Source organism: Sapajus apella, unplaced genomic scaffold (genome assembly GCF_009761245.1).
Source record: "Sapajus apella isolate SASKATOON/1434 unplaced genomic scaffold, GSC_monkey_1.0 scaffold1, whole genome shotgun sequence".
In the NCBI taxonomy this organism is placed as follows: Eukaryota; Metazoa; Chordata; class Mammalia; order Primates; family Cebidae; genus Sapajus; species Sapajus apella.
The window spans coordinates 30,873,378-30,890,568 of NW_022436941.1; the positions used below are offsets into that span (position 1 = coordinate 30,873,378).

At 32.8% G+C, this 17,191-nt stretch overlaps 1 protein-coding gene across 2 annotated transcripts in view; it reads right to left on the reverse strand.

Annotated features, from left to right (window-relative positions):
• The window catches only part of MAN2A1 (mannosidase alpha class 2A member 1), a 177,190-nt gene that overhangs the window by 80,767 nt on the left and 79,232 nt on the right, over window positions 1-17,191 (reverse strand). For both annotated transcript variants that reach the window (XM_032274837.1, XM_032274845.1), the window contains 4 exons: window positions 10,952-11,154; window positions 7,560-7,742; window positions 2,407-2,521; window positions 1,938-2,005 (listed from right to left, as the gene is read on the reverse strand). In XM_032274837.1, coding sequence (XP_032130728.1) covers window positions 1,938-2,005; window positions 2,407-2,521; window positions 7,560-7,742; window positions 10,952-11,154 — 569 coding nt within the window. The remainder of the gene's footprint in view (window positions 1-1,937; window positions 2,006-2,406; window positions 2,522-7,559; window positions 7,743-10,951; window positions 11,155-17,191) is intronic.

Here is a 17,191-nt window from a genome sequence, read left to right on the forward strand (position 1 = left end):
GTATTTTTAGTAGAAACAGGTTTTCACCATGTTGGCCAGGCTGGTCTTGAACTCCTGACCTCATGATCCACCAGCCTCAGTCTCCCAAAGTGCTGGGATTACAGGCGTGAGCCACCATGCCCAGCCCGTATTTTTCTCTTTCATTAATATGCTATATTTCCTAACTTTCTTCTTCTGGCATAAGTAAGGCTAAATTATCAATTATTGCTTGCTAAGGCTAAGATAGTAAAGGAAGGAGAGAAACTAAAGGGAACATCTTTTCCTCTGACCTATTAGGTCTAGCCCTGTCTCAAGCCACCCACCATAAAAGCACCCACAGGGAGACCAGTGGGGTAGAAATGGGGCACAAATCACTTACTGCAGCACATATTATTCTTATAACCAGCAAAAACAAAGCTCTTCCTCCACCAAAACATAAAAAGAAAGAAAAGTTAATAGATGAAGGAACTATGCCTAAAGCCAAATAGATCTACTAATGTCAGAGTTTACTAGGAACACAATATTTAACGAACAGGCATATAACCTCAAATGCATCAAAACATAACTTATTTTAAGACAAAGAAGACATAGTGTAATTTTATAACTAATATTTCTTTCAGTGTCATTATCCTTTCATCCTAACAATGACTTGGCAATCTGAAAGCTCCTAAGGCTTCTGCAGTGTTACAGAGAACATTAGTATTCCTAAAAAAAAACTTATTATCTTGTTCTAAGGAATAAGCTGTATATATCTTATGTCTCTACTTACTAAAGAAATTTAGACAACTAAGGCTTTAATCTATGCTTAACAAAAACCTCTACTAGCAACTGGAAATTCTCTATACTTTCATTCCATTTATTTTTAAATAATTTAAATAAAATATATTAAGTTAAAATAATGAATTATTCTTTGAAATTACTGTTTTATCTATAATTTATAAGAGGTGGTATTACATATCTCAATTCTGACAGTTAAACACTGTGTGCTTGGGTCCACTGGGTAATGATCAACAGATATTTGGTCATTAAAAACAGATACCTTGCTGTATAAAGAAATACCAATAAAACATAACACATTTCTTTATAATTATTTGGTAGCCACAAATAAATGCCCTAGTTTAAGGTCATTGAACACCCTTCCCACTTACTTTAGCATAAATCAATAGTGCTAAAACAAGGCTGTTTGACCAGCAGAATGACAGTTATCTAAAGAACAATTTACAGTAGAAACCTTGATTTTCTTTTCTTTTTTTTGAGACGGAGTTTCGCTCTTATTACCCAGGCTGGAGTGAAATGGCGCGATCTCGGCTCACCGCAACCTCCACCTCCTGGGTTCAGGCAATTCTCCCGTCTCAGCCTCCTGAATAGCTGGGATTACAGGCACGCACCACCATGCCCAGCTGATTTTTTTGTATTTTTAGTAGAGACGGGGTTTCACCATGTTGATCAGGATGGTCCTGATCTCTTGAACTCGTGATCCACCCGCCTCGGCCTCCCAAAGTACTGGGATTACAGGCGTGAGCCACCGCGCCCAGACCTATTTTCTAATAATAATAAAGTTTCTTCTTTCATTTAGAAATGAAAAGCTTGAAAGGTTAATCAAGAAAGAATATAATCTAAAATTAATATTACAGAGATAAGAAAATGCTTTATAAGCCACATATTTATCATTCTATACCTTATTATTATAACAATTAACATTTATCACCTTATATCAGTGATAAATGTTAATTGTTATAATAGTTTGTTCAGCGATGTACTAAGCACTGTGTTAGCTACTAGCACTGAACATAACACAGTCATGGAAGAAAATCCATATTTTTAGGAGTTTTTAAATTACTAAATTGATTAAATGGAATACTGCCTTAAAATATATGCTAACTGAAGACCAGAACCATAAAAACAAAAAATATTAAGCCAGAAAAGTGGTAAACATTTATAAGAAATTATGAATTTACCTTGGCTCCGCACTCAGCCTTATTATATTTTTTTGTGGCAGAGAATCCTGTGATTTTTGTTTCAAATCCTATAAAAATGAACAGTAATTTTTAAATTTTACTTAACACTCCATGGACTCATCCTGAAACCAAAACACCATTCAAATTCAAGTTCAGCAAGAATGGATTAAGGTCTTATAAAAATTTAAATATCAAGGGGTTTCTAATTAAAGCCAAGCAAAACAACTAATTATAATGCCCAGTTGCCTTACTAACATCTTAATAGCTCTAAAACACTATATATTTCACATACTTTGAAATATTTATAGAAAAGGCAAACATATAGGTAATTTATATTAAGTGATACAAATTCTTTCAAATGTGCAAAAAAATTATATTTCAATGTCTCTCATTAAGCTTATACTCTTTTCTAATTCAAGAACAATATAATCACACATTTTAAAGAAGACTATAAATTAAATCAACTAACCATCTCCAGGAAGGTATCAGAAGAGTAAGAGTCGTATGTGAGTTTGTCTTTCAAAATAAGAAGAAATGCAGAATTTCCAATTATCTTCTCCAAAACCATTAATGAATGAAAAAGTCTGTAAACCAAAAATTTTATTAGTCCGAGAAATAATTTAAAAATCTGCATACAATATTTTCAGTTTCATTTCTAATAGCCAAACCACCGGTATCTTCATCTTGTATTCAAAGAGAACAAACCTGCTCTTTTTTTCTCCAGAACTAAGTACTTAGAAAAATAGCTAATCAGAAGATATCATTGACAAGGATTCATTTAAAACTGAAAGCTTTCTGGACACACCTGAAATATATAAACATACTCAAACTACTTATAGTTTCTATGAATATCGCACCAAATAATAATATTCAGTAGACTCACTCCAATAACCTTAAGGCATTCTGTCAAAAACCAATTATTTGCTACTTTAGAAAAAGCTCTAACGAGGGTTCTAAAAACAAAGAAAAACATGAGATAATTCAGTTCACAAGAAAATTCTACCAGTATAAAAGTCATACCCCAAGAATTAAAATAGATATTTTAATTTAGTTTCATGTTCTTGTTCAAAATAACAAGGAGGACAAGAGCTTTTGACAGATGTGAATAATAAAGTTGTCTTCATCCCTGTTAATTTTTTTGGTCAATGAAATTACTAACTACATTGAAATCCTACAAATTGTATTTTTATATCTAAGGATTCAAAAGTCTACTGATTCCACATCGATTCTGAAATATATCCTCAGTACATCACCAGCTACTGCTGAAGCCCTACTCATGAAAAAAGAGCTTGCTTGAAGGTTTTTTTTTTTTTTTTTTTTTTTTCAAATTCAGTTATGTTTCTTGAAGGCTTTACAGGCCAGGCATCCCTAGGCAAATTGATATTGGAGAATTTTGTAGAGAATCCTCGCTAATGACATTTTCAATTATATTATTTTTTCCAATACAGAAAGCAACTTTCGATCTATGCCTTAAAGACATTTTCGTTGTCATGCAACAATAACAACAACTAAAAAAAACCTGTAAAAGAAGTAACTTCTTTCTGTAAAAAAATATATATTTTATTGCGTTTTAGGTTTTGGGGCACATGTGAAGGACATGCAAGATTGTTGCATAGGTACATACATGGCAATGTGGTTTGCTGCCTTCCTCCCCATCACCTATATCTGGCATTTCTCCCCATGTTACCCCCTCCCCAACTCCCCACCCCCCACTGTCCTCCCCTAGTTCCCCCCAACAGACTCCAGTGTGTGATGCTCCCCTCCCTGTGTCCATGTTTTCTCATTCTTCAACACCTGCCTATGAGTGAAAACATGCGGTTTGATTTTCTGTTCTTGTGTCAGTTTGCTGAGAATGATCGTTTCCAGGTTCAACCATATCCCTACAAAGGACACAAACTCATTGTTTTTTATGACTGCATAGTATTCTATGGTGTATATGTGCCACATTTTCACTGTCCAGTCTATCGTCGATGGGCATTTGGATTGGTTCCAGGTCTTTGCTATTGCAAACAGTGCTGCAATGAACATTCGTGTCCATGTGTCCTTACAATAGAATGATTTATAATACTAGGGATATATATACCCAGTAATGGGATTGCTGCGCCAAATGGAATATCTATTTCTAGGTCCTTGAGGAATCGCCACACTGTCGTCCACAATGGTTTAACTAATTCACACTCCCACCAACACTGTAAAAGTGTTTCCATTTCTCCACATCCTCTCCAGTACCTGTTGTCTCCAGCTTTTTTAACGATAGCCATTCTAACTGGCATGAGATGGTATCTCAATGTAGTTTTGATTTGTATTTCTCTAATGACCAGTGATGATGAGCATTTTTTCATGTTTGTTGGCCTCATATATGTCTTCTTTTGTAAAGTGTCCTGAATGGTTTTCCCTAGATTTTCTTCTAGGGTTTTAATGGTGTTAGGTCTTATGTTTAACTCTTTAATCCATCTGGAGTTAATTTTAGTGTAAGGTGTCAGGAAGGGGTCCAGTTTCTGCTTTCTGCACATGGCTAGTCAGTTTTCCCAACACCTGCTTTTTTTGCAGAGCATTAATATTTTCTTCAGAGATGTAAGTGATCATTACCAATGTCATTAAATAAATTTACATGGCAAATCTATAATTTTAATACTACAATCTTATGGATTTGAGTTCATGCCGTAATCTAATTAAATTTCCCAATACATTCAAATGTTTTCCTAGATAGAGTTAAGTGTTTTCACCATACTAAAACACCACATGAATGAATATGGTTCAGTTATAACAATAAGACCCTCAATCTAAGTTTATTTCTATTGTCTACAGGGCTGTCTTTATTAGGCAGCCTGAATCTGCAGTGGAAAAGTCATGTTCTCCAACACCTAAAACCACAGATGTATTAAAGAGTCCTAATTAAACTGAGCGAAAGCCAGGAATCAATGTTTGCATACTAAAGGCACACATGCAGCCTTCTCATAAGATGAGACTAAAGACTATAGTGTATCACTCCCCAAACGCTTTCTCGGGATGTATGGAGCTGTTTTGTTTAAAACAAAACTAAATGAAAAAAAGTACATTTATTTGGAAAACATTGGGTAAAACAAAATTCTAAATGTTTCAATATTTCATGAATATGGTTTTCAGGGCCTATAATTTCCAAACATGCACTTATCCTATTAATATGGAATACACTTCAGGAAGAATCACTTGGGAATCAGTTTCCTAGTTTGCTGCCATGGCTGTTTTATTAAGGATATGTTAGCTTGTCTGCCACTATATAGTTCAATCTATATTTTAGGACCCTCATCCTCACCCTTTGTTCTGTTTTCTCCCACTTACCTTAATTACAAGTTAGGAATAATTAGCAGAATTCTAAAACATTTCTCTCATTACCATTTCTTCTTCTCTTCCACATAAGTCACATTATCTATTAATACTTTTAACGCGCATGTCTATTACAAACATTGTCCCAATCCAATTCATTTTTTCATGAAATGATTAGAATTAATCTCCATATATGTCATGATGTATTCTTGCTTTCCAGTTTATAACTTTATAAACATTCAATTTATTGTTGAGACCATGGCTCTCAGAGTCCTCCTACTATGGCAGAGAAGAAAGAAGGGCCTGAAAGTCCGATAACACTGTGGAGCTGTTGTACCAGAACCAGTTATCTACAGATTTCTTTCATTTGACATAAAAACAAGCAGGACAGGATTTATTCTGTTTCTAGTTGCTATTACTTGTAGCTAAATGCACCCCTAATTCATGCACTTGTTCATAGGGACAGTTCTGCCAAATCTGAACGAACAGTAGTCATCAATCCAAGTTCAAAGAACACCCAATACTAACTACCTCTTTGTTAATAATTCCCTAACTTGTGTTTTGAAATTTCCTCCTTAAAAGGTCTGTGCTAATGACTTGGTAATTGTTGATGACTTCAATGAAGTGTGAAGTACTTACATAGCAAATTTACAAATGCCAAGTACAATTTGAGAATTACTGCCTTTTCTTCTCTAACATGTAATTCTGCATGGGGAAGTTTTTAAAAGCTAAAAGCAATACAAAACATATGGAGAACAAATGATGGCTCTTCCAGAAAGGTCATGATACAAAAAATGTTCTGTAGCCACAGATCAATGACCTATAAGCAAATCTCTTTCAATATGGCAGCCAGAGACAGCAAGTAGGCAGTGTAGGAAAATGACTTTTCCATGTCCTCTCAGGAGCTCTACCCTAGTCTGATTCTAAGTCTCATTTTTAAACTCTTAACAAACCAAGCAGGCCAGGAGCAGGTGAGAAGGAAAAATGGAGGATATGGCCTTACTTTCAAAAATGCTTTCTGTGGGAGAAATACCATCTTTATCATCTAGTGAGCATTTTCTGCTTTAACTCCAGATCAATATCAATAGGTGGGTGTCAAATATACTTGCCGTAAGAAAAATGGAGAAGATATTCAGGATACTACTTTGAATGTATTTTTTAAGGACTGAAGTCCACTAATGAAACCCCAAGAATATCTTTTCCCCCAATTTCTAGAAAGTCAGTCAAAATATTATAACTAAAAATTTAATTAACATTTATTACCATTAGTAATATAAGATCTGAGTCAATTTTTTAATATTGTTTTTATTTGTTGTATATGCTTTTCTCATCCAGGAGTAGTAATAAGGATATTCACTTTTTAAATCTATTCTTTAAGAAAATCATAGTATATTTTAAATTATTTTAAAATACTATCAAAGTATAACATTGTGGATAAAAAACAATATCAGGAAGAATATTCTAATCTACAGTAAATAAAATGGTCAAAACTCCTTCCCTAATCTGGGAATCCCCCTTTACACTGATCCTAATGAATGAATGGTCTTCCAAACTCTGGCATGAGGATACAGAACTACCTATTACAAAAAGTTAAGGTCTTTTTCTCATTAGGAAGCACTGTTTGCCAAGTCCTCTGCTATCTCAGACCATGCCTATACTCATTGTTTCAAATTCTTTAATATAGAAATAACTTAGCTTCTATTTCCTTACCCATCTGACAGCCCTTCAATGAGTTAAAGGTGGTTTTGATATCAACATCCAGGTCATCCTTTCTCATCCCCAATGGCTTGTATTATCCATATATGATAAGGTTTATAAGTCTTTTTCCTTCCTGGCTATATTTCTCAGCTTATTCTTTTATGTCAATGTACCTCTTAAACAAAAAAGAAGTATACAAGAACAACTGGATATGAATTAGGATGAGATTAAATTGACATACAATGAAGTAGGAATCTTTATCTCTCTAGATTATAACTATGTTTTATTTGATGCCAAGTCCTTGGTCAAGAAGATAACCCCAATCATCACACTGTATTTAGAAAAAGATAGGATCAGCTTTAAACAGCAGTAATAGTGTTTTACTACCCTATTTGCAGAAATGCACTGCAATAAAAAGGTGGCGCAGGTAGGACTCTTGTCAACTGATTTCTTAAAAAATCTTTGAATATTGGTGCTGTTTTGCTATTGCAATACTTAGGAGTGATATCATTGTTAATGTGGTTTGATATGCACTAACAACTTCATCAAAAGATATGATTTTATTACCCATACTTTTAAAAGATTTTTTTAAAGATGATTTTTCTATAATTAGATTACCTGGTGCCATAATCCACAACCACCCAATCTTTTGCAGTTCCTGTGATAGCATCATGATGTTGAAACAGTCCCAAATTCCTTCTGGCTTCTGTCAGTGCCGTGTAAAGTGACGATGAGAGAAATGTATTTATCTTGTATTTGTGAGCTTGTCTCAGGGCGAAATAGTAAAGAATTTCAGCAGCCCTAATTGCATAAAAGTCATATTTTAATTTTCAAACAAACATTTTAGCTTATAATCTGAAACATGTGATATTGATACTTTCTAAATTTTTTAAATCCATAATTTCAGTACAAGCAATTTGTGAAAAAGATATTGGTAATAATAATTCATATAAAATGACCAATGTATCCTTATAACACATTTACATTCTCAATCATCAAAAAATACCACGTCTACACTGGTATCAGGGTTCCTTGTTCTAGATGATCCTGGAAAGAAGCCAGTCCTGTTGGCAGCAAGACAGGCTTATTTATGTGTAACACAGTGAAAAAATATCTGGACACAGCAGTAAAAGCTGGTAAATATCTCTGTCCTTTCTTCTCTCGAAGAGCAACACACACATAGACCATGAACATCACCAGAATGTCATTTACTCTCACATATATATATTAAGAGAAATGAAAAAGAAATGCATGGTCATGTGAGCAGAACAAGCAGAGAAGAGAGGCAGAAAATTAAGGCCCAAGAATAGCTCAGAGGCAAGGGTTAGTTTCAGTTTTGAATAATAACATACAAAAGACATAGAGAATTTAACAATACAAACTGAAAAATGATAAACAGGATGTCAGCGGGGCATGGTAGCTTATGCCTGTAATCCTAGCATCTTGGGAGACCAAGGCAGGAAAATCATTTGAATCCAAGAATTCGAGACCAGACTTGACAACAACATAGCAAGACTCTATCTCAGCCAGGTGTGGTAACATACACCTTTAGTGCTAGCTACTCAGGAGGCTGAGGTGGGAGGATCGTTTGAGCCCAGAGTTTGAGGCCACAGCAAACTAGGATCATACTGCAACACTCCAGCCTGGGCAACAGAGCCAAGACTCTGTCTCTTAAACAAAAGCAAAACAAAAAAGATGTCCTGTGTAGTATATTTTTAAGGAAAAAAAACAACCTTTATTCTAAGAATAGCTTTCATATGGGGGCTATAATTTTCACCTTTTATGTGTTTTCATCAAAGGATATGGCTCGAGGTAGGTTTTTCTTGAAAACTTTTTAAAAGGAGACATGGTTTGATTAAGTAAAAAGTATAAGAAGGTTCTAAACACGAAATATGTTTTAAGGACAATGGAGAGAGAGAACCAAGACAACTTCAAAACGTATCAAGATTCAGAAAAGAGGAGACACTGGAAACACTTTTTTTGTTTGTAAAATGATGAATTTCTCTAAACTGTAGAAATAATCAAAGGACAGTAAACAAACTCCACTTTTAAATTCTAGCCCTTCCAAAAATATGGCATAAAAGTCACTAAGCTTGAATTAACTAAATTGTGTGTATATCCCCATGTATATCCATGGCAAATATTCCTGGTTTTAAAAGGAGTACATATCTATATACAGATGTCCCAAATGTTAAAAAGAAGATTTGGGAAATACTGTTTTCTTTATACTTTTATATTTTATCTACATTTTACAAATGAGCATAGGGATGAAATATTACTGTTTTCAGACAAACTTATGTGCTAATAAATTAATACATTTGAAAAGTCACAACTATTGTATGGTTTTTTTGGTTTGTTTCAGTGCAGCAGAATTTTCCAAATATATTACTAGCAGTAACCACAATGCCTTGAATATGTTCAATAAATTAAGATAAACCAATATTCTTTTTGCCACTAAAAAATACTTGACACTTAAAAATCACTAATTTAGTGGTCAAAAAGTATCTCTACATTATTGAGAATATACTCCACTTTATAACAGAAAAGTTTAAAATAGTGTAACAGATAACTGGTTGACATTCTATAGTGTAAGAATGGATAGTCATTATAATATGTAAACATTATTTTAAATGTAATGAGATATAATACATTACCACAAACAGTTATTTCTTTGTGTTAGAAACATTCCAATTCTACCCTTTTAGTTATTTTGAAATATATAATAAATGATGAATGTACAAATTATGATTTGATTATTATATACTATATGCTTATATCAAAATATCACATGTACTCTATAAATATGTACAATAATATGTATCTAAAATAATTTTTTAAGTGAGATATATATTTTTTGGCATATACCAAGTAACAGTAAAAGGCTAGGCTTTTGAAATAATAATAATTAATAGCAGCACAATATTAACAATAAACAAAAACCACCACCATATAAAAATGCAACTCTTAAGAAAATTCACAATTTTTAATAAAAAGCCTTTCCAAAATGTACTCAATGTCCACTACTATATAAAAGAAAGTAAGTACAATCTAACTCAAACATCAAGATTCATCATAAAAATGAACTACTTTACTAGGCTGTACATAGAGAAAGCCTTGGGAGCCTCTGGAGTAGTTTAACTTTATCAACAATCAGCCTCAGTTACTTACAACCATGCTCTCCAATATGGTAGCCATAGCCACACATGGCTATTAACATTTAAGTTAATTAAAATTAAATGGGCACATTTCAAGTGCTCAATAGTCACATGTGCCTAATGACTACCATACTGGACAGTGGAGAAACAGAATGTATCATTACAGAACATTCTATCAGCGATTGAAAGTTCTACTGGATAGTGTCGGGTTAGTGTTTTTGTGTTTTCTATGGACTTTTCTGTAGGGTCTTCTCTGTATCCATTTACATTCTTAATCACTATCTGCCCCATCAGTTATTGTTTTTTCAAATGTTGTTCTTCTATGCAGATAACTGTACCTACAGAAGTGTGCTTCAAGTAAGAACGAACTGAGATAAAGCCTAGTCTAAAGTTCTCCCACATATAAAATACATTAGTTTGGGATTGTGAACTTTGAAGCTCACATTTGGCTGCTGAGAGACCCTATTTGCTTCTGTGATGCTCACCTACGTTTCCAATGAGAAGCCCATCAGATTACTAGCCAGCAGACACTCATGATAGCATCACTGAATATTAATATGGTGTACAAATAACACAGTATACTAATTAGAAAAATGCAAAATGCAGAATACAACTCCTTAAAAATCTAATTAAACTACTTTTCCTTCCAGAACAAAAACTCATGTAATAATTTGATTATAGTTTGGAGACCTCTTTCTGATGGCATTAAGATTTCACAATTACATTAAATGCTTAGAGCTTAACACTACATAATGTACTACATGAATGATGTATATTACGCAAAACTCTACAAAAAGGCTATGATAATATAAAGAAAGTGAATAAATAGATGTAGTTATAGAAAGGTAAAAGTACCTTAAATGGGATTCCATGATTCTATCCATTCGTTTGTAAAAGGGTCTGGATGTAAAGTAGCCACTCCAGTAATGATCATCTCGATCGGCATAAGTGAAAAAATCTCCACTTAGAACAGGGAACATCGATTGACCCTTCTCTCCCTGAGTTTCATCTGCTTTATCCAGTGCATCAAAATAATCTGATAAAGTTCCAAACTGTATCTAGTTAAAAAAAAATACACTTCAATTATTCATTTCTACCTTAAAATTATTTACTTCTTAACCTGTTAGGAAAAGTTAATAATAAATATTTAAGATGTGTTTCCAAGTTAAGATGAACATATAGTTCAGATTTTACAAAAACCAGAAGCAGGGAAGAAAATAATAGTGACTCTTTATTTTACTTGCATTAAGGCCCAAATTAAACTAAAGGAAAACGTATACACTTCAGCAGTTAGGAGAAGGGCTATTCAGATCTGCAAATCAGTGACTATGAAAACTCCTACATGTATCTAGAATTTCGTAGTGTGCAAGGATTTGGCATGGATTAATCCGGATGAATGAAAGATGAGGGCAACAGCAAAAATAAAAGACATATTTTGAGCAAAGTATTCCAGAAGTCTAGAACAATAGTTTCATTAGCTATAAAGTCTAAAAGAATAATTTTGTTAGCCATAAGGTATTTCATATATCATACCCTCATCTATATCCCTTTTCCCCCAGTTGAATTCTTGTGAAGCAGAAGGGACTTAAGGAATAGGAGGTCATTTTTTTAAAAATGAACTTACTCTACCAGTAGGTAACACTGAGTAGAAGTTAAATACACAGAGTGACAAGAATGGCAAGTCTGACTGCTTAAACATGCTGGTCTTTCTGACTAACGATTTAAATCAGTAGTAAGAAATTCATTTTTATGAGTCTAAATCATTCTACAAATCAAAGACAAAAGACACTACACCAAATCATGTAAACAGATATTAAAAGACAGTCTTGTCAAAAATAAATAGATTATTTAACAGGGAATGTGTTCCTTTTAATAGAAAGATGCTGATTTTGTTGTTTCCTATGCATATACAGACACACAAACACACATACACAAACACAGATATTGCAAGTCATTTTGATCTAGCATAGCAATAGCATAGGTTTGAATTCCATCTCTACCATTTATCTGACATGTGTTTTGAGCATATTACATAACTTCTTTGTCTACCCATGTTACAGTAAATAGGGCTCTAAGTAAAAAGCTTACAATCATGACTGGCAAATAATGGTATAAGCTTTAGCTATCATTTCTTCACTTCAAAGACAAAATTTCAACTGGAACATTTACAACAATGATACTAATTAGGCAAATAAATATAAGTGATTGTAATCTAATTGTGCTATAAGACATTTTTACAGCAAAATAGATTATTATTTCTAAATCCTTATATTTATATTAAAGATAAGCAATTTTCAACTATTCCCTACTCTTATCTTGGCTTCACTAAAATACAGTGTGGATTCTTCCTACTTTACAAATTTTATGAATTACAGTATTTCGACTTTTTTTGACTTGTTTAAGAAAACAGGGTGGCCAGGTGCGGTGGCTCACACTTTCCAGCACTTTGGAAGGCCAAGGCGCGTGGATCACCTAAGTTCAGGAGTTCGAGACCTCGAGTAAATCTATTTGTGCCTCAATTTCCTCATCTACAATGGGAATAATCACAGGACCTACCAGAGAATGTTCAGATAACTAAATAAGTTAAAAAAATTACCTTAAACAATTTACAGCAAATAATAAGTACTCAATATGTTTTAGCTAACATTAAGAGTATTATTACTCAGAAGCATTAGTAGGAAGCAGACTCGTGTGTGTGTGTGTTTGTGTGTGTGTGTGTGTGTAACCATACAAGAAATGAGAGCCATAAATAGAAGGAAATACGCATTAGCTTCATATTCAGCAGGTACAGATAAGCTCAGGAAAGTATACATAATAAGAGTGACAAAATATTCTATGATCTATATATTTTTGAGTCTCACTTTCCTTACCTATAAACAAAAGATTTTACTTAGATAATAAATATCCTTTTGAACTTCAAAGTTTAGAAATCTATGGCACACTACAGATTTAGTATTAACAACAGAGTATACCCTTTGAAAATATTTCAATTAATTTTTGATATGAGCCAAGATAAAAATACTTCCTTCCCGGCAATGTCCCAGAGCAAAGTTTAGGTAAGTAGCCTAGTAGCCTTCCTCAAAAACCTAATTCAATCTCTGAGAGTAGAAAAATAACTCAGTACCTGTGCTAGAGAATTTTTTAAAGCAATTATTTAAGTAAATTTCTCTAGAAAGTACCTTGGTAGCTCATGAAAAGTAAATATTTAAGACATCTTAAAAAATAACCAAGTAAAAATATTCACATGGTTTTTACATTTAAAGGCAACAACTTCAATCTTAAATATAAGAGCTCTATCAGAACAACACATAAGAAAAATTACAAAATTATTAAATAAATGGCAAAGTGACTGTCTTGGCTAGGCCGTGTCAATTTTTCAGCCATCTAAACTCAGTTATTTTCTTTTATTGTTCTTTTCATTAAAAGAAGTAAATTTATGCTTCCAGTTCAGACAAACTAACTTTAAGTATCTCACAAGAAACAGATATAACTGGATAAACTATAGAAAGAAAAAGCTTTGAAGACGTTAAAGAACTAAAGCAGCGAGAACTTAAGGGACAAAAATTTTGGAGTGAAAGAAAATGCATTAAGGTGGACCCTATTGCTCTACCAAATTTTCATCTTTGGGTACTGGTCCAATCATTTGCACAAGACATAAGACCTAATAGAAAGCAATGTCCTAGAAGAAGAAAATAATAAAATTTAGTATCTGGCCATGAAAAAACACTCTGTAAATGAGGAATATAAGGAAAATTCTATAATCTCATAAACGGAATCTACAAAATTCTACAGCAAACATTGTGACCAATGATGAAACAATGTTTTCTCGCCTAGAAAATTGTCTGCTCTCACCACTTCTACACATTATATGAGAGGACACAGCCATTGCACATGGTAAGAAAGTAGATTGAAAGAGTTAAAGCTTTGGAAAGAAAGAATTAAATATGCCATTATTCATACACAGGAAATCCATAAGGAATCCACAAATAACTAAAAATAATAAATAAATATAACAAGGTTACTGGATAAAAGGCTAAAATACAGAAGTTATTCATACATAGGAAATCCATACAGAATCCACAAATAACTAAAAATAATAAATAAATTTAACAAAGTTACTGGATAAAAGGCTAAAATGCAAAAGTCAATTGCATCAATACACAAAATACACTATGCTCATCGATTAGATGGCGCAGTAATTGTAAAGTAGTTAATTGTGCTCAAATCAAACCACATATTCAATGCAATCCCAATCAAAATCCCCCTCAATTTTTTTTTGGTAGATATTTAAAGATGACCTAAACCTATCTACATAGAACTACAAAGGTTACTAACAGTAACCAATGTAATCTTGAGAAGGAGAACAAAACTGGAAGACTTTTACTATTGGATATTAAAACCTATTATAAAACTATAGTATTAATAAGACAGTGTGAGATGAGTCAAATAGATGAATAAAAGTGAATAGAGAGTCTAGACACAGATCCACACACAAATACAGTCTCACTCATGATTAATGACAAAGATGACACCAAGGTGCTGTGGGAGAAAGTATGGTCTTTTCAATAAATAGTGCTGGATATCTATATAAGCCAGAACACATCTTGATTCCTACCCTCACACAATTCACAGCAATCCATTTCAGATAGATTATAGACCTTTACTGTCTTGAAGGCAAGACAGTAAAGCTTCTAGAGGATAGCTTCATAAGAAATATAGTTTCACAACCACATGATAAACAAGAATTTCTTAAAAAGAAACAAGTTCTAAACATAAAAAAAATGTTATATTTAATTAATTAAAATTAAGAACTTCTGTTCATCAAAAGACAACATGAGAAAATGAAAATGCAGGCTACATAGCAGGAAACAACATTTGCATAACTTTTATCTGAAAATATATACAATTCAAAATGTACCAAAGACCTATAAACAGTAAGAAAAAGACAGACAATCCAATTTAATTAAAAAATCATCAAAATATTTAAATAGGTACTTCACAAAAGAGGATACCCAAATGGCAATAAATGTATGAAAAGAGGCTCAACCTCATTAACCACTGAAGAAATACAAGATAAAACCACCCCATCTATCAAAAGGATAAAAATTGAAAACAAAAATCCTGACAATACAAACTGAGAAAGGGTGTGGAACTGAAACTGTCATACAACACAACAAATGATGCATCTATTTTTGGAATAGTTTGGCAATGTATACTAAAGCTGAACATGTGCATACTCAATGCGCCAAAAACTTCCATCTCATTTTATAACCATATACAAGTAACCAAAATATGCGCAAAATATTCAAAGTAGCCTTATTTGTAATAGAAACCGGTTAACAATCCCAAATACCCAATAACAATATAATAAATAAACTGTGGTGTATTCATCAATAAATGAATACTAGAGATACTATACAGCACTAAAAAGGAATGAACTACTGCTACATGCAACAGGATAAATGGATCTTGCAAACATAACGTGTAAGGAAAAACCCTGACACAAAGTACATGCATCTAGTTCCCATCATATAAAATTCAGGAACAGGCAACACTAATCATGGTGACAGACATGAAAGTAGTGGTTACTTTTGTAGCAGTTGGTGATGACTGGAAGGCGATCTGAAAGATAATAAAAGTTCAAAGCCTTAATCTGGATGGTAGTAACATGGAGACTTTTAAACTTGTAAAAGTCTATGTACACTTATGGTTTGTCCACTTCTGTGCATGTGGCACTTCAATTTTTAAAATTACTTTTAAAAAACTGTTCTAGTAGGCAAAGAAAGGAGGAAATAGGTAAAATACTAAAATCAGGATCTAATTTTTCTGTCAGACAGGAAATGAGGTGCTTCTAATGATAAGATCCTGATCTACATACTCCCTCCTCTGAACATATATTCATGTATGAGTATCATCTCTGGGGAAAACACAAGCATAATTTAAACATACCCCTAGGCTTCAAGTTCATAATCTAACAAAAAATCAGCTGCAATGATCCTGAATAAAGTTGATACTTTATTAGGTTTATTTATCTATTTGATATTACTTAGGTTTAGTTAATAAATTTGAATTCTTACTATATAAACTATGGTTCCCCATTAACTTTCAAATTTCCTACATAGTAACATCACTTCCTTTCTATAGTATTTTCACAGATCTTCTACTTTGACAGGTCAATATGTAGAATAATAAACATGCTGAATAATTAATTTTCTTATGTAGAGTCTCTAAGACACATTTAAAACAAAAAGAGACTTTAATAGACTATTTTCCCAACACAAAGAAAGGACAAAATTTGAGGTGGTAGATATCCTAAATACCCTGATTTGATCATTAGACATTCTTTGCATGTATCAAAATTCATATGTGTCCCATAAATATATATAATTATGTATCAATAAATCAATTTTGTAATTAAAAAAGACTCATTGATTAAATGCAATATATGATTCTTATTTGAATTTTGACTCAAATCATGTGTTTAAAGAATTGTTTTTTATAAGATCAGGAAAATTTGAATCTGCCCAGATATATATTATGAAATTATTATTTTTTTTAGATGTGATAATGGTATTATGGTTATATTTTTAAACAGAATCTTTATAATTTAGAGATACACACTGAAATATTTATAGATGAAACTACACAAAATCCTGTGGGGAAGAGTGAGACAGCAGTGGGGAACAGCTGAAACAAGAGTGGTCTTGAGCTGAAGAATGTTGTAGCTGAGCCATGGATATGGGGAGAAGGGGGACAATTTTTGCTATTTTCAGAACTTTATGGTACATTTGAAATTTTCCTAAGAAAAAAAAGAGTAAGAACCACAGGCAAATTATTAATTTTAGAAGTCTTCTCACTTAAAAAAAAAATGCTAGTATATTTATTCCCTGGACATAGGGCATTTGTTTGCAAAATTCATGACATGTTCATCTGCAGCTGCCAGTCATGCTACTAAATTACATGGATGCAACTGGCAGAGAGAAACAATAGACTTTCAATGTTGGTTTAAAAAAAAAAAAAAACAAAACAGGACAGCCCTGAAGACTAAATATCACAACATAGTAGGTACCTATTCTCAATCACATAAAAGTAAAT